Below are 26620 nucleotides of genomic sequence, written 5' to 3' on the forward strand. Positions count from 1 at the left end.
GGTATTTTACCAAATAGGGCTATCTCTGTATACCACCCCTACCTTGTCACAATACAACTGATTGGCTCAAATGCATTAAGAAGGAAAGAAATTCCACAAATTAACTTTTTATAAGGCACACCTGTTAATAGAAATGCATTCCAGGTGACTACCACATGAAGCTGGTTATAAACATGCCAAGAGTGTGCAAAGCTGTCATCAAGGTGAAGGGTGGCTATTGTCATGGAAATGCTAAGCAGAAAAGAAGAGATAGACTGTAGATTCCTCAAAACATCTTATTTTCTTATAAGATTTGCAAAAATGGAGCTGGTTAACAATCGCACAACAGGTGCAACAGTCAAGAGGCCAACCAACAAGAGTTGGGTCTCAGCCTTTATAGGAAAATACAACCTCTTTTGTCTATGTGACATTTTGGCAGGTGTGTGCGATCATGGTGTGAGTGTAACAGTTTAACTTTAGTCCGTCCCCTCGCGAACCAGGTAACCTTCGGCACACATCAACAACTGACACCCACGAAGCATCGTTACCCATCGCTCCACAAAAGCCGCGGCCCTTGCAGAGTAAGGGGAACTACTAATTCAAGGTCTCAAAGCGAGTGACGTCACCGATTGAAACGCTATTAGCGCGCACCACCGCTAACTAGCTAGCCATTTCACATTGGTTACACTCACCCCCCTTTCGACCTCCTCCTTTTCCACAGCAACCAGTGATCCGGGTCAACAGCATCAATGTAACAGTTTAACTTTAGTCCGTCCCCTCGCCCGACCCGGGCGCGAACCAGGGACCCTCTGCACACATCAACAACTGACACCCACGAAGCATCGTTACCCATCGCTCCACTTGGATTAGGATCCAAGTCTGTAGCCCCCCCCCCCCAAAAAAAAAAAAAAAAAACTTTTAACTTTCAAGAGACCCCATGGAGGTAATGGGTCAGTGGTCATGTAGGCCAAGGTTTTTCTGTCTGAGGTTCTTATTGTCACGGAGTGTACTGAACATGTAACAGGCATGTTTTCCTACGGGGTCTTTGAATTCCCCTAATTCTCTTTAGAGAATAGTCTTTGCACTGGAATATTTGGTGACATATGCATTGCAAGGTATTGCATACCTCATTTTGTTTCTTTGTAGTATGCAAGTGTAATTCAGCAGGGGAGAATGTAAGCAGGGTTGGTTATGTTTCCACTTGCCTCTAAAGAAATGTATATTTAATGTAACAGTTTAACTTTAGTCCGTCCCCTCGTGAGTGTTTTGTCCTTAATATGACTGAATCAAATTCTGTTCCTTACATGCTGACTGACAAAAGCAACATAAAGGTTGAGAAATTAAGAAATACACTCCAGACTGTAGTGATGCTGACTTGCAATTAATTACCATACAGTAAGAATCTGTGTGGACTCATTTAATCACATCTATTACAATTCCATGTTGCACAATCACAAACAATAATGAGGAAGGTACAAGGGCATGAAGTACTGGCAAACAACATAGCATATTCCATACGCTGCAAAAACACCTATATGTTCTCATTCTAGTAGCCTATGCACTCACTAGCTGGTTATATTTTGAGAAAACCATCACAAAAATACAAAACAAGTCTTGTGAATGTTAGAAAGAACTTGGGCTGATATCTAATTTCCTTATCAGGATATTCATTCCTTGGACCATGTTGATCATGTTCAGCATTGTGTAGAAGTGGAATTTCGATAGCATCCACTTCATCGGCATTAACATACGAATGCCATGTTGTCCGACTTGCTGTCTGTGCATATGTACCTTCCTCGACTTTACTCGTCCACAGTCGGCTACTTTCGGCTTACCACTCAAACGCACCCAATCTCTTGTTGATGCAATGAGCATCTGGTGAAAGCTTCACTGACTACACACGCAAGTAGTGGTCCCACATTTATTTGAGCAACAAATAAAGTAAAACTCTGTTAGCTTACTAACAACTGTGTTACATAAACTCTTTCATCAAATCAAAGTTTATTGACTGCATACACAGATTTGCAGATGTTATCGCAGGTGCAGCGAAATGCTTGTATTTCTAGCTTCAACAGTGCAATAATACCAAGAAATAAAATAAAAAAGCAATACACATATCACAGAACATAAAAAAAATACAAGAATAATCAGAATTAGCCATGTCAGAGACTAGAATAAATCTATATATATATACATATAATGCACATTTGTGGCCTGCTGGAGGTCATTTTGCAGGGCTCTGGCAGTGCACCTCCTTGCACAAAGGCGGAGGTAGCGGTCCTGCTGCTGGGTTGTTGCCCTCCTACGGCCTCCTCCACATCTCCTGATGTACTGGCCTGTCTCCTGGTAGCGCCTCCATGCTCTGGACACTACGCTGACAGACACAGCAAACCTTCTTGCCACAGCTCGCATTGACGTGCCATCCTGGATGAGCTGCACTACCTGAGCCACTTGTGTGGGTTGTAGACTCCGTCTCATGATACCACTAGAGTGAGAGCACCGCCAGCATTCAAAAGTGACCAAAACATCAGCTAGGAAGCATAGGAACTGAGAAGTGGTCTGTGGTCACCACCTGCAGAACCATTCCTTTATTGGGGGTGTCTTGCTAATTGCCAATAATTTCCACCTTTTGTCTATTCCATTTGCACAACAGCATGTGAAATGTATTGTCAATCAGTGTTGCTTCCTAAGTGGACAGTTTGATTTCACAAAAGTGTGATTGACTTGGAGTTGACTTGGAGTTACATTGTGGTGTTTAAGTGTTCCCTTTATTTTTTTGAGCAGTGTATTATATTACTGTAACTACAGTATCTTGCCTACTCAAACGTAATTCTTCCGTTGCTCTATGTTCACTACATACTTCAGAAGAAACTAACGTCTGTTAGCTTGGCTTAGCATTTTGCTGAAGCAAGGAGTCCCACCTAGCAAAATGTAGTTGAAAAGACGACTATGCCCGACGTCGAATCTACGTTCGGTTGATGTTGAAAAGACGTCTTTTTTATGTCGTTGAAAATACATATTTTATGTCGTTTAAAAGATGACTACAAAGACGTCCGTCTACGTTCGCTTTTGGTTGAAAGTGAAAATACATATTTTTCAGGTCACTGTTTCAACGTACTTGCATACAGACACAGTATCAAAAATTGGTCTATGAACAATTTTATAAACCATCATACATCACTGCAGTACTTACACAGAGTATTTATTGACAACATTCAAGTGCTAAATGTTTTTATTCCACTACTGAAGAAGCATGACTCAAATCACCTACTCTAGCCGTATTTCAAACATCCTACTCATATTTCAAACATCCAAAAGATACATGTTTAACTATTCCATGTCTCACCGTTATTATTGCAAATACATATGAACAAAAGGGGTTTTCATTTGGTTTTGATGGTTCATATTTACAGTTCATGTAATATTTAGTAATCATCATCATTATTTATAAAACTAACTGAGAATTTATTTGAACAATTCTATTTATAAAACAATGGAGTAAAACAAGCTTATATTTTGGGTTGGGCATGGCATCCTATTCTTTCCCTTTTTAATCAATGGCATCAACATATTGCAGAACCAATGAACCGACCAATCAACCAACTTTTGCAAAAACCAATGAACAAGTATGTGAAAAAGAAACACATATCTTGGTTCATCTTAGTATAAAAACAGTATAAATTCAGTATGTATCTTCCACCTTGTCAAAATTGTACATGGTACAGGATGTACACTTAGTGTACAAAACATTATGTACACCTGCTCTTTCCATGAGAGACTGACCAGGTGAATCCAGCTATGATCCCTTATGGATGTAACTTGTTATATCCACTTCAATCAGTATAGATGAATGGGAGGAGGCAGGTTGAAGAGCCTTTGACCGGGGTATGGTAGTAGGTACCAGGCGTACCGGTTTGTGTCAAGAACTGCAACACTGCTGGGTTTTTCACAACAATTTTCTGTGTGTATCAAAAATGGTCCACCACCCAAAGGACATCCAACCAACTTCACACAACCGTGGGAGGCATTAGAGTCTACATGGGCCCTGTGGAACACTTTTGACACCTTGTAGAGTCCATGCTGTGATGAATTGCGGCTATTCTGAGGGCAAAAGGGGGAGGCAACCCAATATTAGGAAGGTGTTCTTAATGTTTTCTACACTCAGTGTAAGTTTAGTATCACTTTTCAACCAATCCAGTGCATTTTTATATTAAAAAATAGTGGAAATCAACAATACGTCAAGGGATTTAAGCATTTATAAGCTTAAACGTCCATCTTCCACCCATGGAGAGACCTATATACTGTAGCTTACCCTCCAGTCTTGGGGATAGCAAGGCAGGACATCTTGGCTCATCTCCTGGTCAGTAGGGGGTGAGCAAATCATCACTGGTTCATACACACACAGGACAGCGACATAAAGCTTAGTTAATACAACACTACTATAGAGAAAAATAGAAATGCCTTCTTTTTGTAGACACTGACTCCGCCATGGTTCGTTAGACAAAGCATACAAGTAGAGTTTTTAGATACAGTTGAAGTCGGAAGTTTACATACACTTAGGTTGGAGTCATTAAAACTTGTTTTTCAACCACTCCACAAATTTCTTGTTAACAAACTATAGTTTTGGCAAGTCAGTTAGGACATCTACTCTATGCATGACACAAGTAATTTCCCCACCAATTGTGCACAGACAGATTATTTCACTGTATCACAATTCCAGTAGGTCAGAAGTTTACATACAATAAATTGACTGTGCCTTTAAACAGCTTGGAAAATTCAAAAAAATGATGTCATGGCGTTTGAAGCTTCTGATAGGTTAATTGACATAAATTGAGTCAATTGGAGGTGTACCTGTGGATGTATTTCAAGGCCTACCTTCAAACTCAGTGCCTCTTTGCTTGACATCATGGGAAAATCAAAAGAAATCAGCCAAGACCTCAGAAAAAATATTGTAGACGTCCACAAGTCTGGTTCATCCTTGGGAGCAATTTCCAAACGCCTGAAGGTACCACATTCATCTGTACAAACAATAGTACGCAAGTATAAACACCACGCAGCCATCATAGCGCTCAGGAAGGAGACGCGTTCTGTCTCCTAGAGATAAACATACTTTGGTGCGAAAAGTGCAAATCAATCCCAGTACAACAGCAAAGGACCTTGTGAAGATGCTGGAGGAAACAGGTACAAAAGTATCTATAGCCACAGTAAAACGAGTCCTATATCGACATAACCTGAAAGGCCGTTCAGCAAGGAAGAAGCCACTACTCCAAACCCGCCATAAAAAAAGCCAGACTATGGTTTGCAACTGCATATGGGGACAAAGATCATATTTTTTTGGAGAAATGTCCTCTGGTCTGATGAAACAAAAATAGAACTGTTTGGCCCTAATGACCATCGTTATGTTTGGAGGAAAAAGGGGGACGCTTGCAAGCCGAAGAACACCATCCCAACCGTGAAGCACGGGGGTGGCAGCATCATGTTGTGGGGGTGCTTTGCTGCAGGAGGGACTGATGCACTTCACAAAATAGATGGCAGCATGAGGGAGGAAAATGATGTGGATATATTGAAGCAACATCTCAAGACATCAGTCAGGAAGTTAAAGCTTGGTCGCAAATGGGTCTTCCAAATGGACGATGACCCCAAGCATACTTCCAAAGTTGTGGCAAAATGGCTTAAGGACAACAAAGTCAAGGTATTGGAGTGGCCATCACAAAGCCCTGACCTCAATCCTATAGATAATTTGTGGGCAGAACTGAAATACCGTGTGCGAGCAAGGAGGCCTACAAACCTGACTCAGTTACACCAGCTCTGTCAGGAGGAATGGGCCAAAATTCACCCAACTTATTGTGGGAAGCTTGTGGAAGGCTACCCGAAACATTTGACCCAAGTTAAACAATGCAAAGGCAATGCTACCAAATGCTAATTGACTATATGTAAACTTCTGACCCACTGGGAATGTGATATAAGAAATAAAAGCTGAAATAAATCATTCTCTCTACTATTATTCTGACATTTCACATTCTTAAAATAAAGTGGTGATCCTAACTGACCTAAGACAGGGAATTTGTACTAGGATTAAATGTCAGGAATTGTAAAAAACTGAGTTTAAATGTAGTTGGCTAAGGTGTATGTAAACTTCCAACTTCAACATGCAGAAAATAAGGTCTGAGGTTAACACAGGCTTAGGAGATCTTGTATGTTTTGATCTATGAGATAATCATCATCAGCCAATGACACTTTTTGTACATTTTGAAGCATTTATGTAATCATACAAATAACATAAAGGCTTCATTATTCATAAAGGTAATGTTAACTGATATTAATACATAGAACAAAACATATAAGATCTCCTAAGCCTGTGTTAACCTCAGACCTTATTTTCTGTAACGACTTTCCTCTTCTTCTGACGAGGAGTAAGAGATATCGGACCAATGTGCAGCGCATTTTAATATATAAAACTTAACACTACAAAAATACAAAATAACAAAGTGAATGAACAAAACGAAAATCGAAACAGTCCCATATGGTACAGGAAACAACCACCCACAACCACCCACAAAAACTAATGAAAAACAGGCTACCTAAATATGGCTCCCAATCAGAGACAACGACTGACACCTGCCTCTGATTGGGAACCATACTAGGCCAAACACATAGAAATATAACCATAGAACAAAACATATAAAAACAACATAGAATGCCCACCCCAACTCACGCCCTGACCAAACTAAAATAAAGACATAAAAAAGGAACTAAGGTCAGAAAGTGACATTTTCTGGTAACGCATTTCTGTTTTTTAGGAATACAAGCTGGCAAGCTCTATACCATGCCTTCTTAACTGTCCGTGGGAATATTAATTAAGTTGTAGTGATTTGAATTAAATCTAAAACTTCAGTCTCACAGACAACATGTTAATAGTGTATAACAAGAGGTATTACAGAGTGTTATGAATTTGATTATGATAATGCTATCTCTTACCTATCCAGCTTTGAGTCTGGGTCAGCTCCATACTGTACCCCAAATTTGAGCTTGACTACATTGATGTGCATGCAGGAGCGCAGACACTCCACCATCACCATGCCTCTCACACGCACTATGCTACTGTCCAGGTTGTTTCTGCATCCCTCCCAGCATGAACTACAGTAGCTATGACAGGGGAAAGGACATGAGGGTTGTGATCATTAGACACCAAAGAAGGAGAAGCGTGGGGCCAGCACCTCAAACACTAACCCTGCAGAAAGAGACACACAATTATGTAACTCTTCTGATGAATGGAAAAGTGTTGCAGTTGACAATCATCAATGCAGGAGGAACACATGTTGAATGCAGCCTTGCTTACCACGGTGTCCCTGAACACAAGCCTTCCCCAGTGCATGGGCCCAAAAGTCAGGGAGCAGTTTTTTTCCATCTGGTAACAACACAGTATATTGGTATTGAGTGACACAATAACATACATCAATGTAGACAGTTAAAAGTTAAAACAGACATATATGGGTCCTTAATCAGAATGCACCATACAGCATGAAATAATTACTATATTCTGCATGGACAAACAAACCTCTGAGCCTGACAGATTCTCTCCAGAGCAGTCTAAGGCTGTTTATAAAAGCCAATTAAATGCTTAGTCCCCCCATAATCAAACAAGTAGAGCTTGTCAGTGAAAGATAACCAAATTCAATAGTTTTTTCCCCCATGTATCCCATGTATAAACATGTATCTATATACATATCGGATCATCCTGAAAGTTAAAGACCCCCCCCCCCCCCCCCCCCCCAGTGGATATATTTTTGGAATGAAAATTCTTCGAATGTATTTTATGTTTAAACATCAGCTATGCAAAGACCCAACTGTTACATGACACACCTTCTGTAAAAGCCCCCCAACACCATGCTGGTCTGTGAGAAAAAAAGAAAGAAGCAAAAATGAGCCTTGGCATGGCAACATATATTGTAAAAACTATAACAGTTTACAGTTAAGCCACTGGTATGACAATAATATCACTAGCAAGCTATTACAGTTGTCACTCAGCAATAAAGTGAAGTGCATTACAGCCTAACAAAACTCTGGTAAGGAGAATTCACAGCTCTCATTTTTTAACTGCATTTGTCAGAGAGAGTGTGCAGAGACACATGTTTGACTGACTAACTAACTAATACAAATGGTGCCGAAATCAAATGTATCACAGCAGTCTAAACCCAGCTCACGTTCCCTATTAGTGGGTGAACAATCCAACGCTTGGTGAATTCTGCTTCACAGTGATAGGAAGAGGGGACAGCGAAGGATCAAAAAGCGACGTCGCTATGAACGCTTGGCTGCCACAAGCCAGTTATTGTGGTAACTTTTCTGACATCTTCTGCTTAAAAGCCAAAAATTCAGAAGGATTGTGAGGCCCCGCTTCACGGTCTGTATTCATAACGAAAATCAAGATCAAGAGAGCTTTTGCCCTTCTGCTCCACGGGAAGTTTCTGACCGTTTGACAGGTGGACCGCCCCAGTCAAACTCCCCACCTGCCACTGTCCACAGAGCGGGTCGCAACTGGCGCGAGCACTCGGGGCTCACCTCCCCGCAAGTGAAAAAACTATAAGAGTAGTGGTATTTCATCGGCGGTCGAGGCCTCCCACTAATTCGACTCCTCTCATGTCTCTTCACAGTGCCAGACTAGGGTCAAGCTCAACAGAGTCTTCTTTCCCCGCTGATTCCGTCATGCCCGTTCCCTGGGCTGTGGTTTCGCTAGATAGTAGGTAGGGACAGTGGGAATCACTTTCATTCATTCATGCGCGTCATTAATTAGATGACGAGGCATTTGGCTACCTCAAGAGACTCTTAATTAAGTCCCGTCGTTTACCGCCGCTTCATCGAATTTCCTTACTTTGACATAAGGGGGTAACAGCCACCGCGAAAGTGGTTTGAGTGTGACCGCTAAGGGTAGCATGCTACGGTCAGATATCATCAAATTGACATCCATTCGAGTCACGCCCGATGGTATCGTCAAAGTATTTTCTGTCTTACAAACTGGACATCAGTTGCCGCTACTAACCTTCAGCGGACTTTAACTGGGTTTTTACACCCAATCGACATCAAGTGCCAGCGCAATACTTATAGGCTTGAGAACCAAATACCCATCGCAGTATCTAGCGGCACCATCGACCGGGTGTCGAAAGAAGCAACAGCAACAGAAAATAATCATTGTCTTTCAATCATTTGCTTGCCCAGACAGCCCTCTGGGACACAGCCATAGGAACCACCTTTACCAGCGCTTCATCGATATTCCTCACTTTGAAATGAGGGGGTCACAGTCACCCCACGGGGGATTTTGAATGCGATGGCGACAAGTGGGTACGCTCCTTTAAATTTCATCAAGTTGACATTCAGTGATCCGTGCCCAGTAGGAACCTAGGCATCTTCCGTCCATTTTATGGTTATGCAGCAAATCAATGGGCGTGGATGGTACTACCCACATCAGACGTAGGCCTCCCTCCCCAGACAAGCTGGAGATACCTCTTCCCACTTCGTAGGGAATGAGCCAGATCCATGCAATGCCCTATCACTGCGGGGCCAATAGGTTAAGTCTCTGCCTCAAGTCTAGTGAGCGTAGAGGAGACCTCCCCACCTACAATGTGTGGGGCCGGCGACCACTGTAGCTGGGGAGATCCGTGAGAAGGGCCCGGCACGCGCCCAGGTTTTCCGCCGCCAACCACCGGACCCAACTCCCCACAGGTTCGCCTTCGGCCCGCCAATGGACACCACCCCGACAAACCCTCGCACGCAGCCCCTTGCGAGACCGCGAGATGGGCCGCACAACGAACTTCCAATGGTGGCGAGAGGAGGGCGACGGAGCGACTGCTCCCCCAGCCCAGCCCCGCTTCGCACCCCAGCCCTTAGAGCCAATCCTTATCCCGAAGTTACGGATCTTTTTTGCCAACTTCCCTTACCTACATTGTTATAACACGCCAGAGGCTGTTCACCTTGAAGACCTGGTGTGGATATGGGTACAGCTCGGCGTGAGATTTACACCCTCTCCCCCGGATTTTCAAGGGCCAGGGAGAGCTCACCGGACGCCACGAAAACCGCATCGCTTTCCAGGGCTTGTGCCCATCTCTCAGGGCGAACCCATTCCAGGGCGCCCTGCCCTTCACAAAGAAAAGAGAACTCTCACCGGGGCTCCCGCCAGCTTCTCAGGGATCGGTCGCGTTACCGCACTGGAAGCCTCGCGGCGCCCGTATCCGCAAGTCCGTGTACATTTTGAAAGTAGTTTGAGGTCAATAGGTCACATTACCAAGGAGCTATTGAAATGAGAAACATTGAAAATTTATGTAAAATCGCATGAGATTATAATGGACTAACTAAAGGGTGTGCAATGTGAAGGCCCACTGAGTGTACATTCTGTTTGTCAGTAGGTCACATGACCAAGGAGCTATTGAAATTTGAATGCAAAAAAAGTTTGTACTTTGTTTACGCTCCCTAACTAATTCAACTAGGAATACAAAATGCTGCTCACATTTCAAATCAAAAACTTCGTCACATGCGCCAAATACAACAAGTGTAGACTTTACCGTGAAATGCTTACTTATTTACAAGCCCTTAACCAACAGTGCAGTTCAAGAAGAGTTAAGAAAATATTTACCAAGCAGACAAAAAAAAGTTATAATAAAAAGTAACACAATAAGAATAACGAGGCTATATACAGGGGGAACCAGTACCGAGTCAGTGTGCGGGGGTACAGGTTAGTTGAGGTAATTTGTACATGTAGGTAGGGATGAAGTGACCTTGCATAGATAATAAACAGTGAGTAGCAGCAGTGTACAAAAGGGGGGGGTCAATGTAAATTGTCCGGTGGCGATTTTATTAATTGTTCAGCATTCTTATGGCTTGGGGGTAGAAGCTGTTGAGGAGCCTTTTGGTCATAGACTTGACGCTCCGGTACCGCTTGCCGTGCGGTAGCAGAGAAAAAAAAAAACTTTGGTGACTGGAGTCTCTGACAATTTTATGGGCTTTCCTCTGACACTGCCTATTGTATAGGTTCTGGATGGCAGGGAGCTTGGCCCCAGTGATGTACTGGGCCGTTCGCACTACCCTCTGTAGCGCCTTACGGTCAGATGCCGAGCAGTTGCCACACCAGGCGGTGATGCAACCGGTCAAGATGCTCTCGATGGTGCAGCTGTAGAACCTTTTGAGGATCTGGGGACCCATGCCAAATCTTTTCAGTCTCCTGAGGGGGAAAAGGTTTTGTTGTGCCCTCTTCACGACTGTCTTGGTATGTTTGGACCATGATAGTTTGTTGAAGTGGACACAAGGAACTTGAAACTCTCGACCCGCTCCACAGAGCCCCATGGATGTTAATGGGGGGCTGTTCGGCCCGCCTTTTCCTGTAGTCCACGATCAGCTCCTTTGTCTTGCTCACATTGGGGGAGGTTGTTGTCCTGGCACCACACTGCCAGTTCTCTGACCTCCTCCCTATAGGCCGTCTCATCGTTGTCGGTGATCAGGTCTACCACTGTTGTGTCGTCAGCAAACTTAATGATGATGTTGGAGTCGTGTTTGGCCACGCAGGAAATACAGGAGGGGACTAAGTACACACCACTGAGGGGCCACACTTTTAAGGATCAGCGTGGCAAACGTGTTGTTGCCTACTCGTACCACCTGGGGGCGGCCCGTCAGGAAGTCCAGGATCCAGCTGCAGAGGGAGGTGTTTAGTCCCAGAGTCCTTAGCTTAGTGATGAGCTTCGTCGGAACTATGGTGTTGGACGCTGAGCTGTAGTCAATGAACAGCATTCTCACATAGGTGTTCCTTTTGTCCAGGTGAAAAAGGGCAGTGTGGAGTGCGATTGAGATTGCGTCCTCTATGGATCTGTTGGGGCGGTATGCAAATTGGAGTGGGTTTAGGGTGTCCGGGAGGATGCTGTTGATGCCATGACTAGCCTTTCAAAGCACTTCATGGCTACCGACGTGAGTGCCACGGGGCGGTAATCATTTAGATAGGTTACCTTCACTTCCTTGGGCACAGAGACTATGGTGGTCTGCTTGAAACATGTAGGTATTACAGACTCGGTCAGGGAGAGGTTAAAAATGTCAGTGAAGACACTTGACAGTTTGTCCGCACATGCTTTGAGTACACGTCCTGGTAATCTGTCTGGCCCAGCGGCTTTGTGAATGTTGACCTGTTTAACGGTTTTGTTCACGTTGGCTCCCGAGAGCGTTATCACACAGTCATCCAGAACAACTGGTGCTGTTGTCCATGCTTCAGTGCTGCTTGCCTTGAAGCGAGCATAAAAGGCATTTAGCTCGTCTGGTAGGCTCACGTCACTGGGCAGCTCGCGTCTGGGTTTCCCTTTGTAGTCCGTACTAGTTTCAAGCCCTGCCACATCCGACGAGGGTCAGAGGCATGTAGTAGGATTCAATCTTAATCCTGTATTGACGCTTTGATTGTTTGATGGTTTGTCTGACGGCATAGCGGGATTTCTTATAAGCGTCTGGATTAGTCTCCAGCTCCTTGAAAGCGACAGCTCTAGCCTTTAGCTCGATGTAGATGTTGCCTGTAATCCATGGCTTCTGGTTGGGATGATATCTTGGTAGATAGTGTGGTCTACAGCTTATCATAAGGTACTCTACCTCAGGTGAGCAATACCTCGAGACTTCTTTAATATTAGACTTCACACACCAGCTGTTATTGACAAATAGACAGACACACACCCCCACCCCTCGTTTTACAGGGGCAGCATCTCTGTTCTGCTGGTGCATGGAAAATCCCGCTAGCTCTATATTGTCCGTATCGTCGTTCAGCCACGTCTCGATGAAACATAAGATGTTAGTTTTTGATGTCCTGTTGGTAGGATAATCTTAATCTTAGATTATCCAAGATTCTCAGAAGGCTGCCAGATCTGCGGCCCCTTTTCCTGCATTTTTCGTCACGCAAAATACGTGGATATGGGCCGTTCCAGTGAAAGCAGGATATCCTTCTACGCGGTGAGTAATCGCAGTTCTGATGCCCAGAAGTTATTGTAGCCGCAAAATTATGTACACAATAAGTTTAAAAACAAGTTACACAAAAAGCAAAAAAACTAACAAAATAGCACAATTGGCTGGGAGAATGTAAAACGTCAGCCATGTTCTTTGGCGCCATCTTGATACATTTCCACGTTTATTAGCTTTGCAAAGCGAATTATTGTCCAAATCGTGAAAATAAGACCTGTGTAATGTTGTGCGCAACTTTCCAACATCATGGCACTTATTTTGAGTCTGTAGCTCAAGTGGTTTGAAAGCATGAATATCGTCGAAAATCCAACCTGAAACTGTCTTTACCTCGGTGTCAATTTACCCAACCTAATTCCCCTCTATTAGCGCCATATGGCCTTCTGGTGTACCAAAATGCAATGACACTGTCGGTTTGATCGAGGCGTAAAGGAAATACCGCAGTGCATTCTGGTATAACATATACAGCGAGAGGTCAGAGAAACGTCATGTTGCTCAAGATGTCGGTCGTTTGTCTCTCGTCCTTGGGTCGCTGTAGCGCCGTGGCATTCCGTTCTTCCGCCGGAATGGTGGTAAGGCTGTGTCCATTTGAACGATTACCTAAACTGAATGTGCATTTTTGATCGTTTCGAACGACATGCGTTTGTCAGCTAGTTATTTAGCTGCTTGCTTTGTCCCTCAACGAACTATTGTTTACAGACCGCTCGTTGCGGAAGCCTCGGTAGCCTGGCGTACTTGATCAACCAAATCTAAACTATTCGGTTTAACCAAAATAACGTTTCCAGTCAACACAGGCATATTCAGTATTTCCAGGAACAAAACTTACGATTGTGTGGAATGTGTCCTTGGCTATCAAATAAGCGTTTTAAACACGCTTTTTTATCCAGTCTCTCATTTACCGCCCGTGGTGGGTGGGCTGTCATTGTAGTCCATTTTAGACCACGTAGTCACGCGAGAGTAAACTACAACATCTCCCACTTCTACAGCCGGAAAATGGGAGACCTGTGATAACCTGTGTTTTAAACGCTTATTTGATAGCGAAGGACACATTGAATCGTACGTGTTGTTCCTACTGAGTATGCCTCTGACTGGAAGCGCTATTTTTGTGAAACCGAATAGTTTAGATTTAGTTTATCAAGAATTGATCACACCTACAGCATCATAGCACAAAATGGTATGCAGCATAGATACGGTACCAGTCAAACGTTGACACACCTACTCGTTCCAGGGTTTTTCTTTATTATTTTACTATTTTCTACATTGTAGAATAATAGTGAAGACGTCAAAACTCCGAAATAACACATATGGAATCATGTAGTAACCAAAAAAGTGACAAATCAAAATGTATTTTACATGTGAGATTATTTAAAGTAGCCACCCTTTGCCTTGATGACAGCTTTGCACACTCTTGGCATTCTCTCAACCAGCTTCATGAGGTAGTCACCTGGAATGCATTTCAATTAACAGGTGTGCCTTGTTAAAAGTTAATTTGTGGAATTTCTTTCCTTAATGCGTTTGAGCCAATCAGTTGGATTGTGACAAGGGGTGGTAAACAGAAGATGGTATTTTACCACAGAAGATGGTATTTTACCAAATAAGGCTAAGTCCATATTATGGCAAGAACAGCTCAGATAAGCAAAGAGAAACAACATTCCATCATTACTTTAAGACATGAAGGTCAGTCAATATGGAACATTTCAAGAACTTTGAAAGTTTCTTCAAGTACAGTTGCAAAAACATCAAGCGCTATGATGAAACTGGCTCATGAGGACTGCCACAGGAAAGGATGACCCAGAGTTATTTCTGCTGCAGAGGATACGTTCATTAGAGTTACCAGCTTCAGAAATTGCAGCCCAAATAAATGCTTCACAGAGTTGAAGTAATAGACACATCTCAACATCAACCGTTCAGAGGAGACTATGTGAATCAGGCCTTCATGGTCGAATTGCTGCAAACAAACCATTACTAAAGGACAACAGTAAGAAGAAGAGACTTGCTTGGGCCAAGAAACACGAGCAATGGACATTAGACAGGTAGAAATCTGTCCTTTGGTCTGACGATTCCAAATTTGTGGTTTTTGGTTCCAACTGCCGTGTCTTTGTGAGACGCAGAGTAGGTGAACGGATGATGTCCACATGTGTGGTTCCCACTGTGAAGCATGGAGGTGGTGTGGGGGTGCTTTGCTAGTGACACTGTCAGTGATTTATTTTGAGCTCATGGCACCCTTAACCAGGAAGGCTACCACAGCATTCTGCAGCGACACCCCATCCCATCTGGTTTGCGCTTAGTCCCACTATCATTTGTTTTTCAACAGGACAATGGCCTCCACAATCCACCGACCTCAACCCAATTGAGATGGTTTGGGATGAGTTGGACTGCAGAGTGAAGGAAAAGCAGCCAACAAGTTCTGAGCATATGTGGAAACTCCTTCAAGACTGTTGGAAAATAATTCCAGGTGAAGTTGGTTGAGAGAATGCCAAGTGTGCAAAGCTGTGTAATTGCGTGCAATTGCTGGCGATTCTTTGGATGCAAAAATCTGTCATTTTACACAAAAAACGTCTGAGCTCAAGTCCTCCCACACCAGTCACCGGTCAACTCCACCGTAAATTGTTGAGTTTAACCGGCTAGTGTCAAAGCTGACAGTAAGCAAAGACTTGTGGATGTTTTAGCGACGGCTGTCAAAATAGCACGGTAATGTTAACAGGATGGCCGACTTTGCTTAGTCCTTTTTAAAGGCACTTTTGCGCTATTGTTTGATCTAGCTTCATCTTTCTTGTCAATACTTCATATTTTGTCCATTGGAGATAGTGGTATTGTTCACATGTTTAAAATGAAGTAAATACATTATGTGCGGAATGAGTTGGGTTAGTGGTGTAAGGTTAGATGATTCTGTAACACTTGATGTTATGTGATCTGTAGGGGGACGGTATGGGAATGGCACAAAATATGTCTGACCTTGCTCCACCGGGTATTACGTTTCCTCTGATGTAGCATCAGCTTACCCTTCCCCATATCCTGACCTTAGATCATTGTCTAGGTGGGGCAACTTCACCCAACTCCCTCAAATACCTTCTATACACCTACTCTCTGATGGACTAACGTTAAACTATTCACTCATCACTGTTTATACAATCCTCATGCCAGGAACATTGTGTCGTCATTCATGTGTTTTGTTGTGACACGCATGGAAGAAGCAGTCGTCCTCACTCACCTCTCTTACTGTTAGGCGGTTCGGTATGCCCAGACAGCAGCGGCCACAGCCCCACAGCCTAGAATCAAGAAGTTCCAGGTGTACCGCTGGGACCCAGACACAGTTGGGGACAAGCCCCGCATGCAGACCTTTGATATTGACCTCAACACGTAAGTACAGCCCGCCTTATCAGCTGCATACTTCCATTAGGTTGTTGGACCAAGGACTTTGTCATTTATTGAACATTATCACAAACCACGTTTCCATCTACAGTTTTTATGTCAGTAAAGTCATGCCGTATAAAAGTACGATGGAAACAGGAAGTGTTGGTAGAATTTTAATAAATGTCGACAGACAATTTGTTAATTCGACATGGTGGGATATTTTTGTCTAAAATTAATTATGCAATGAATTGAGGTGGAAATTATTTATTGTGCATACTTTTCCAAGAAATTACACAGTTTAGGCTACAGGGAGGTGAAAGTGCACAGTGATGAACTTTATGCTCCTTTCCAATAAAATCGTGGGTCTTAATTTGTATGCTAGTGACATGATGATCGGTGCTTAAGCTGCCAATTAACAAACAAAAATGATCTTGCTCTTATCCATGTCATCATATACCCTAACCTGCCCAGTGCCCACTTTATCAGTGACCTGTTATCTCGAGAGCATGCACGAAGTTTGCCGTTTGTCGCAACAGTTTGTCTGACAACTCTATCGGTAGAGCAAAAAATACAATGGAACTCATTTAACTCCTATTTTATTTATTCGGTACATGAAAACTTAAGCACAAAGTGTTTATTTAAATTTTATTTGCATAACTTCATCACGCACAGCCTTTTATCCCTAACAGTCAGTCTGACACACCTCTGGTGTGGAAATGCAAATATGATAAAATGCGCATTTAATTTGTTTTGCATGAATCTGTCGCAAATTGAATGAATCTAGCTACTGTGCAAGATCTTTTTAGTACCGAGCTCCCCTTGTATATGGTGTTGATGGAAGACTACCTGTAGATTAGACTGGCTGTTCTTGACTGGTCCTGGGCAGTGGCATGTTCTGTTGATGTTCATCCTCTTTCATTTAGGAGTTTGTGACTTGGGAGTTACATAATGACTTCACATGTCTTAAGGCGGCCAACTATATCTCTCGAATATAGTTCTCAGAAACAGAAGATCATGTTGCAGTGTTGTTCAGGGCATTAAGTATTAACTCAAATGATGACACTGTTAGAGAGCGAATCATGAGCACCCTTCATATGGAATTAAGGAGGATAACCCCGATACTCTGGACAGGTTCCCAGTCCTCCTGTTCACTATCTGTCCAGCCTTATTGGCTCACCTCTGGCAATGAGGCATCGTACCAAAAATACCTTGGTGTAATATCACAAGTTCACAGCATGGATATGTATAGTATGTGTCAATCCTGTTGTCATATTTCTTCAGCGTACAGCTGTCAAATCTAATTTTATTTGTCACATGCTTTGTAAACTGGTGTAGACTAACAGTGAAATGCTTACTTACAGACCCATGCCAAAGTGCAGAGAGAAAGAAAATAGAAAAGTAATAATATACAATGAGTAACGATAACTTGGCTATATACATGGGGTACCGAGTCGATGTATGGTGTGTGTCCTATCACTAGGCAACAGGATAGAAAACACAGTAGCCGCAGTGTATGGGATGAGTAAAAAATGTGTATGTATTTATGTGCTATTCCTAGTTAGTTACAAGTATATCAATCTAAATTCACAAACTGATATACATACACACAGCACATAAATACTTAACTATTTAACAGTCTTATGGCTTGGGGGTAGAATCTGTTCAGGGTCCTGTTGGTTCCAGACTTTGTGCATCGGTACTGCTTGCCGTGTGGTAGCAGAGGGAACAGTCTATGACTTGGGTGGCTGAATTGTTTGACACTTTTTTTGGGGGGGCCTTCCTCTGACACCGCCTGGTATTGAGGTCCTGGGTGGCAGGGAGCTCGGCCCCAGTGATTTACTGGGCGATCCACACTGCTTTCTGTAGCGCCTTGCGGTCAGATGCCAAGCAGTTGCCATACCAAGCGGTGATGCAGCCAGTCAAGATGCTCTGTTGCTCAGCTGTACAACTTTTTGAGGATCCGAGGGCCCATGCCACTTTTTTTTCAGCCTCCTGGCGGGAAGAGGCGTTGTCGTGCCCTCTTCACGACTGTTGGTGTGTGTGTGTGGACCATGATAGATCCTGTGTGTGTGGACCATGATAGATCCTGTGTGTGTGGACATTGATAGATCCTGTGTGTCTTTGGAAACAATAAATTGACTGTGCTTCCCTCCTTTCCACAGCTGTGGCCCCATGGTATTAGACGCCCTCATCAAGATCAAGAATGAGATGGACGGCACTCTGACTTTCCGTCGGTCCTGCAGAGAGGGTCAGTGTGGGAAGGGAAGTGGGGTTAGTTTGGGACACTGATGAATAGATTAAATTGTTGGACTGATTCTAGTAATGAATCACTAAATGTTCTGTGGGGAGTGAGAGAAGAGCTGGGATTAGTGTTCTTAAAGGTTGACTTGCTGTATTTTTGTTACGTGAGGGAATTTAGGTAGCATCAAGGTTGGAAAAAGATTGGAGAAGAGGTTGGGAGTTTGATCCCTGGGCGAGTCATACCAAAGACTGTAAAAATGGGACTCGTTGAGTCTCTGCTTGGCACTCGGCACTAAGGAGATATATTAGGGGTAAGGCCCTGCGATAGACTAGCGTCCTGTCCAGAGGGTGTAACTTGTACATCAAGTTGCCTCATGCTACAGAAACAGCAGATGGGCTCCTGCTCCTATGAGCCGTTCACACACACACACACACACACACACAAAGGCTACTAAGGTTGGAAAGTGTGTCCGGGATGGAATTATCTAAGAACAGGATGTCCAGGGATGATACCAGGGCAGCTTAGTTCTAGTGACTGACTATCCTCAGATGGATATGCTCTAGCCAAGGAAACCTAACACGTGTCAGTTCCTTCTACAACTTCAAATAATGTCCAAGGTGAGTAATACAGTGTGCATGTGGGTTTGCTATGGGTCAGGTATCTGCGGATCCTGTGCAATGAACATCAATGGAGGCAACACACTGGCCTGTCTGAACAAGATTGACACCAACACCAGCAAGGCTACCAAGATCTACCCTCTGCCACACATGTACGTGGTCAAGGACCTGGTGCCTGTGAGTATCATGACATTCCATACAAGCTCTTCACAAACTGGCTGGATTCCTTTATCCACCATTATGGCTTTCAATGGTAATAATTAGAGTGAATTTTGTGATTGGGTTCTGTTTTGGTTGCAGGATATGAGTAATTTCTATGCTCAGTACAAGTCGATCGAGCCCTACCTGAAGAAGAAAGATGAGACAAATGAGGGAAAGGAACAATACCATCAGACTGTGGAGGACAGACAAAAACTGGTACACCCAAATTACCTTTGTTCAATTAACAATGAGCATAATTTAGATGTATGAACTGAGGGCTGCTATTGTGTCCATTCTGTAGTCTTCTCCCTTTCCTCATGACTTGATATTTCTCTCCCTCCCAGGACGGGCTGTATGAATGTATCCTGTGTGCATGCTGCAGCACCAGCTGTCCCAGCTACTGGTGGAATGGAGACAAGTACTTGGGACCTGCTGTCCTCATGCAGGTCTGTGTATTTGAGTTTTAGACTAGTCTGAGGGAAATGTTTTGTTTAGAGTTGTGTTTTGATCAACGGGACATTGATGGGTGAATGTGTGTATGCACCTTGGACTGTTTGTGAGCTCACATGTCCGTCCTCCCTCCAGGCCTACCGTTGGATGATCGACTCGCGAGACGAGTTCACAGAGGAGCGTCTGTCCAAGCTGCAGGATCCTTTCTCCCTCTACCGCTGTCACACCATCATGAACTGCACTAAGACCTGCCCCAAGGTAACCTCAGTCTAGTAAACAGCACTACTCCCTTCCAAGGGCTAACGGTAAACTTCACTGCTTACTAGCACAATCTTCTTTCTCATTGTACTCAAATGCATCACCTCTCTCCTACTCTTACAGGGCCTGAACCCAGGGAAGGCGATTGCAGAGATTAAGAAGATGATGGCCACTTACAAGGAGAAGAAATCAGCTGCTGCTTGAACCCCCCCCCCCCCCCCCCCATAAATTATACTATAATTAAGATTCCCTACCAGTGGGTTCTGCTGGGCCTGCACACCTGTTAACTTCAACACCTCCACACTCTAGCACTACTGACTGACACTGGACTCCAAGGGAAATGGGTGCACGCTGGATTGGTGTGTGTACTGTAGCGAGCGTGTGTTTGTGTGAATGCATGGGTGCATACGTATGTGAGACTTGACCCACTGATTTAAATGGTGCATTCCTTAGTTCATATACCCATTGTTTGGTCTCGCAGGTGTGTGTGTGTGGGTGGGTTTGAGTTCAGAGTGTGATGGATTCACAGATATTAAATATGTATATGATCTGCAGCTCTTCCGTCATAACTATATCTATCAGGAGTCTGCTTGTAATAAATCCAATGCTTTAATGCCTGCCATTGTTTCCTTTGTTATTATGCCTGCTTCTTACCGGATGTCTCTTTCACTTTAATTCTTTAGTAATAGTTATCACCTCTCGGCTTTCAGCACCTTCATTGAGTGGCTTGATTCTTTGTACAGCATTTGAATGGTGATGGATTTTAGGATCAGCTAAAAATAAACTGAACTTGTGTGCTACAGTGGGTAGTGCCGTAATTTCAATCTATATCCTCTAGGTGTCAGTCTTTCACATACTTAACTGGAGTTGAGTGAAAAGGGAGAACAAATAAGGACCATGTCCAAAAAAAGCCCCTTCAGTGGACGCAATTTGGCGAGTCTCCCGAAGCCTCTTGTTGGGCATGCAAACAATAGGCAAATTAATCAGTAAAATAGAACCATGAATGTATCTACTATTTTTAAATGGCACAAGTTGTGTCACACGGTACTGCCCTGCTAATTGATTGTCCCCTATCATTAACAATGACGTGGACAATCACAATCATACACGAAATATTATATGCTTTGAGATCAATTATGTGTGTACCGTCTACTGCTTTCAAACATCCCTATTTAACCATCCTTGAGGGTTAGGAGGTTTATGTGCAGTCAGTGCCATGGTCTCCTGTCTGTGGTTGGTGGGGGTCGGCGATGTGACCGACAGAGGCGGGAGAGGGGGCTTGAAGGCGGGGCGCAACAATGTGGCGTTCGGTCAGAAGTTGCTTTAGACGGACGCATGAGACTTGCGGATCGCCGGAGCTAAATTGAAATAGAGGTAAGAACTGCAAGTTGTTTAAATTAATATATTTAGATATGAAATAATTGCAGTATTCAATTAATTCCGCTTATTTTGATTACTTTGAATATTGACCATTAATCAAAGACCAAGGAGTTGGGCTACATTTCTTAACTTTTACCATGTGTCAGGGTGGTGTGGGTTGTTGATCACTTAGCAGTTATTTGAAATATGCATATTTGTATCCATCATCAGTATCGAGTTATAGGCCTACCGGAAGAAAAAAAAACAATAAAATGCAAAGTCTACAAGTTCAATAATAGCATGCAAGCAGTGGTGACCTGTCAACTAAGCTGATTCTGTGTCTTTTCTTTACAATTCACGACATGATTGGGCCTCATAATTATTCAACAGGTAGTTAAATCTTTCATTTATTCAGATTGCTATAGGTTGACATGAGGTTGTATATTTGTTGTCTGTTTACACTGTTGTGGAGAATGGGACAATCTGCAATCCAGGGGGTGGGGTTATAGCTGGGGGCAATGACAATACAATGGAGAGGGGCTGGCCAACATAAATAAAATGAGAAGACAAGGGAGAAAAAGAATGTGGACTAATGGGGGGTTGTTAAGAGGAGAGGGGGGAGGAGGGGGGAGGAGATTGGAGGCAGGGGAAGAGATGGAGAGAATCATTTGAACATTTGTAATGTCTTTATTGTTTTGAAACTTCTGTATGTGTAATGTTTACTGTTAATTTGTATTGTTTGTTTCACTTTTGTGTATTGCTACCTCACTTGCTTTGGCAATGTTAACACATGTTTCCCATGCCAATAAAGCCCCTTGAATTGAATTGAATTGAGAGAAATCATATATGTTTTTACATAGTGCTTGAAAATACAAACTGTGTTTAGTAGGAGGCATGAAGAGGGAGCTCTCCCTCATGTTTGTATTGTTCCCAAGTCCCCATGCTTTGGGGGAGGGGGTCAGTTAGGGCTGGGGAGGGGGAGGGGGGGCAAAATGGGGTTGAGGAGGAGGGTGTAATAGCTCCCAGATGTGTGCTGTGAAAACATATGGTTTCCGATAGCCACTGTGATGCACAAGAGGAATATCTGAACACACACACTTTGGTGACATATACCTTCATACATACATGTACACTCCGAAACACTACAGCCAGACATCATAGTATGAAACATTAAATGTGATGATACTCACACATACACACACTGATGATCACATGATAGCACACTCAGTGCACAAAAAACACACAAGCTAGACTGTCTGATTGTGTGCAGTACAGAAGGGGAGAAGTAATTGTTCATTCCACAAGGAAAGTAGCCTAATATTGTGGTCTGCACAGTTACTTATAAGCAGTCTAGTTAGAAAAACTGTTCTCTGTGCCAATTGTTCCCAACTGAATGTGAGTTGTTGGTTTATAAATGGTTTATGAACTTTACCGTGCCATTGTCATGTACTTGAAAACTGTAATAAGCATTGGAGGGGGGTCTTATTGCAGCAGAGTACTGCTATCCTCTGAAAATACAGTCCTCTCTCTCTCTTCACTAACTCCCCCTTCCTCACTCTCTCTCATTCTGTCTTTTTGGCGTTGCATACAGTGGTCATACTGTACGAACTCAACCTGGCCAGCTCTCTGCTTGTTAGAGAGAGGAGTAGAGAGGGGGAGGGGTTTAGGGAAATGACAAGAGAATGCGACATAGAGGAAATGAGAGACGTGGAGAGAGGAATATGGAAGATGGGGAGAGAAGGAGGGGTGGAGGGGCTCAGTGGTTCTTTTCCTGGAATTTAGCCCCTGGTCTGTCTGCTTTAGAGTGTTTCGTAGTGGAATGGAGAAAAGGAGAAAAACAGAGGGATTGTTAAGAAAGACAGACGTGCCACATTCTTGCTGTCAAAGTTTTCCTTTTTTCCCCTGACTGTTTGGGGCCAGGGGAGGGCAGAGTGGAGGGTAGGAGAGAGAGGGAAGAGGTGAGGTCAGAATGCAGGATAGGAGAGAGATGGAAGGGAAAAGACAAGAGGCCCATGGATAAAAGACTGTGACGAGGGCCATGGATAAAAGACTGTGACGAGGCCCATGGGTAAAAGACTGTGACGAGGCCCATGGATAAAAGACTGACGAGGCCCATGGATAAAAGACTGTGACGAGGGCCATGGATAAAAGACTGTGACGAGGCCCATGGGTAAAAGACTGACGAGGCCCATGGATAAAAGACTGACGAGGCCCATGGATAAAAGACTGTGACGAGGCCCATGGGTAAAAGACTGTGACGAGGCCCATGGATAAAAGACTGACGAGGCCCATGGGTAAAAGACTGTGACGAGGGCCATGGATAAAAGACTGACGAGGCCCATGGGTAAAAGACTGTGACGAGGGCCATGGATAAAAGACTGACGAGGCCTATGGGTAAAAGACTGTCACAGTTGGGAGTCTGAAAAACCACACAGAAATACATCTATGACACAGTGACACTATGTAACAGATGTGTGTTTCGGTATCACTTGGAATCAGTAACCCTATACAGTCTTCTCTTTCCTCAGTGTCAGTCTACCTCCACACAGACAGCGATCATGAGAGTCCTCCTACTGCTCTCCATGCCAGGTGAGTCCAGCACAGTCACACTGAACACTGCATAATACACACAACAATATACTAACCCAATAAACATTCTATGCAAGAAAACACTTGTCCAGCACATTTGCCTAAACATTTAGGCAACTTTGCCTCAACAGTCCTCCTGCTAGCTCAGCCACCCCTCTACCAAGAACCATTTCCTTTCCTGGGTGAGTTCATACATGTCATTATTACACTGTCAGTCCACGTGTACAAACACACTGTGACTCGGTACTGTGTCTCTTCACATGTGGTCATTATTTCAATGTCTTTTGTCTACCCACCCGAGAGTATACCATGTTAAATATACCATTTTACCAGGTAGATGGAAACATTGAATGTCCTGTGTATTGTAATTTGTCTATTGTAAATACTTCAATGACCACTTACTATCTCAGCATTTGCTAACATCTTGAATATGAAGTCATGCACAAAGACAATCTACCGTACATTTCCTCCCAATTTTAAAAGCAGGTGGTCGATGTTATATTCTTGCCTGACTTGCAACGTTTTATGTGAAATCCCCACTGTGCTTGAGAAGCTCTGTTATTCATCTGTCACACATAAAGGGTTGCTCGCCTGTCAGTCTGCCTGCTGTACATTTATCACAATATGTTATCAGTCAATGTAACAAAGGAATATCTCATACTGTACCTTTGTTAATTTTGATTCACAGATGACTATGACCTTGATTATTTCACAGGTAAGATACTTGTGTGATCTTGTTACCTATTCTACTCCTGTAGTATCATTAGTTTTGATAGACTGATGTAGAGCTTCTTTGCCCATTGGTGATGTACTGAAAGTTCTGCTCAGTACCTCATTTTCCTTGAGAGAATTCAGCAATTCCCCTGTTGCTCTCCATCTCTCTCTCTTCACCCCCCCCCCCCCCCCCCATCATCAGCTTATCCTGTCACGGATGTCCAGCAGCAGGTTCCCCAAACGTTACCTGGTCCCGAACGTCCTGGTCCTCACACCTTTCATTATTTATTATCAACTGGTATGTTCAACATCTATATCCGCTGTCCTGTTCTTCTGTCGTATTAGCAGGGTTATTCCATTAAAATGTGAGTTTCTGTTTTGTTTCAGAGCAAGAGACAGAGCCCACAGAACCTGGCCCCCTAGGTAAAAAACAGAGAGGGAGGGTCCATGTGTATAGTTGTTGATGGATGACTGACCTGGACTATTATGCTGTGTGTAGATGATTGTGTTGGATGGCTCATATGTTTTCTGTTGTGTAGATTGTCGAGAGGAGCAGTACCCCTGCACCAGACTCTACTCTGTTCACAAACCATGCAAACAGTGTCTGAATAGCCTCTGCTTCTACAGGTCTGATATTGCACACCTAACCCTTAACTTATCATGATAGCATTGAACATGGATTATAAAGTGTTCACCATCACACTGTAACACCGTTCCTCTCTCCTCAGCTTGCGAAGGGTGTATGTGATCAACAAGGAAGTGTGTGTCAGGACCGTGTGTGCGCATGAAGAGCTGCTAAGAGGTGAGGTGTTCTTGTATACAATGCACAACCAGCTGTCCCCACTAAAGAAACACACACACCAGTTCAGTTTTGTATTCACCTCTGTGAAGGACAAAAGCTGTAACACTTCTCTCTCTCTGTAGCTGACATGTGCCGTGACCAGTTCTCTCGTTGTGGTGTAGCGGCGGTGAGTGGCCAGTGTGGGTCACTGGGGAGCAGCTGTGGGAAGAGCTGTGGAGGGTGTTGAGAACATGGGAGAGAGAACACCAGCCCAAATACTGCCACATCTCTAGGGTCCACATCCCACCTTTCCATCCCATTTTCTGTTTACTCTTTGACTGTATTCCACATATTTTTTGGTACCAAAGAACTCCCATGTTTGTCTTTTCATCTCGCCTCTCCTCCCTTTCAGAATTACATACATAATGAGAAGTGGGATCAGTAGAACGTGTGTATGGATAAATATATATATATTACTTTATACTCAACAGAACATTGATGACTGTATAATGTCACTGGTGCTATAAAATCACGACCACACTGGTGCTATAAAATCACTACCACACTGGTGCTAAGGAATGGAAATCAGCAATCAGAGGCACATAAAAAAGCAACATTTTTATCTTGTTTTTTCTGCCTAATTTGATCCTATATTCTAAATCATTGTGTGATGTTTGTTGTTGTTTACTATACCGGTGTTGAAAAGCAGTCATAGTACTGAGGGGACAGCTCTATACCTGTGTTGAAAAGCCAGAGTGACAGCTACTGCTTACTGACCTCAACAACAGAGGCATTAGCAAAACTCAATCATCCCACTGCCTTGGCGGCAAGCAGCTACAATCAGACTTGAAGAGACGGGTGCTGACCCCTGACTTCTCGAGTGTTATTGTGTAACATGGTCAACGTGACTAGAGCTACAGTGGCTGGTGACCTTGCAGTGAGTGCATAGGTTCACATATCAGTGGCAAGAAGTGCGGCTCACAAATTGTTACTGTACTACTGCTTTGTAAAACCCTTTCACTATACTGGAGAAAAAAATAAATGTTTTTTTTACTACAACTTTACCATGGTGTGACTAATTCTGATGAGTTGGATTGTTTGTGCTTT

At 43.5% G+C, this 26620-nt stretch overlaps 2 protein-coding genes and 1 long non-coding RNA gene across 8 annotated transcripts; 2 read left to right on the forward strand and 1 right to left on the reverse strand.

Annotated features, from left to right (window-relative positions):
- Positions 1-3193: 3193 nt before the first annotated feature.
- LOC129849108 (uncharacterized) lies at positions 3194-13914 on the reverse strand. 4 transcript variants are annotated; one of them, XR_008758623.1, is made up of 6 exons: positions 13775-13914; positions 7843-7874; positions 7319-7387; positions 6958-7210; positions 4292-4365; positions 3194-4080 (listed from the first exon to the last, which is right to left on the reverse strand). It is a non-coding gene; the product is annotated as an uncharacterized LOC129849108 (long non-coding RNA). The 4 variants fall into 4 exon arrangements; XR_008758624.1 differs by having other exon boundaries at positions 3194-4336; XR_008758622.1 differs by having other exon boundaries at positions 3194-4365; positions 6958-7125; positions 13775-13913.
- sdhb (succinate dehydrogenase complex, subunit B, iron sulfur (Ip)) lies at positions 13409-20687 on the forward strand. Its single transcript, XM_055916118.1, has 8 exons — positions 13409-13520; positions 16175-16308; positions 18465-18550; positions 19202-19338; positions 19462-19578; positions 19707-19808; positions 19948-20070; positions 20194-20687. Exons 1-8 carry the CDS (start codon positions 13437-13439, stop codon positions 20272-20274), a joined length of 864 nt encoding a protein of 287 aa, XP_055772093.1. The 5' UTR covers positions 13409-13436; the 3' UTR covers positions 20275-20687.
- Positions 20688-20786: 99 nt separating this feature from the next.
- On the forward strand, positions 20787-26577 carry LOC129849077 (microfibrillar-associated protein 2-like). 3 transcript variants are annotated; one of them, XM_055916129.1, is made up of 9 exons: positions 20787-21444; positions 23942-24018; positions 24150-24200; positions 24707-24733; positions 24935-25030; positions 25120-25155; positions 25272-25359; positions 25461-25534; positions 25657-26577. In XM_055916129.1, exons 2-9 carry the CDS (start codon positions 23988-23990, stop codon positions 25758-25760), a joined length of 507 nt encoding a protein of 168 aa, XP_055772104.1. In that variant the 5' UTR covers positions 20787-21444; positions 23942-23987; the 3' UTR covers positions 25761-26577. The 3 variants fall into 3 exon arrangements, with proteins under 3 accessions (XP_055772104.1, XP_055772102.1, XP_055772105.1); XM_055916127.1 differs by having other exon boundaries at positions 23958-24018; XM_055916130.1 differs by lacking the exon at positions 24707-24733 and having other exon boundaries at positions 23958-24018.
- Positions 26578-26620: the final 43 nt, after the last annotated feature.

This window comes from Salvelinus fontinalis, chromosome 3, assembly GCF_029448725.1.
Source record: "Salvelinus fontinalis isolate EN_2023a chromosome 3, ASM2944872v1, whole genome shotgun sequence".
Taxonomy (NCBI): domain Eukaryota; kingdom Metazoa; phylum Chordata; class Actinopteri; order Salmoniformes; family Salmonidae; genus Salvelinus; species Salvelinus fontinalis.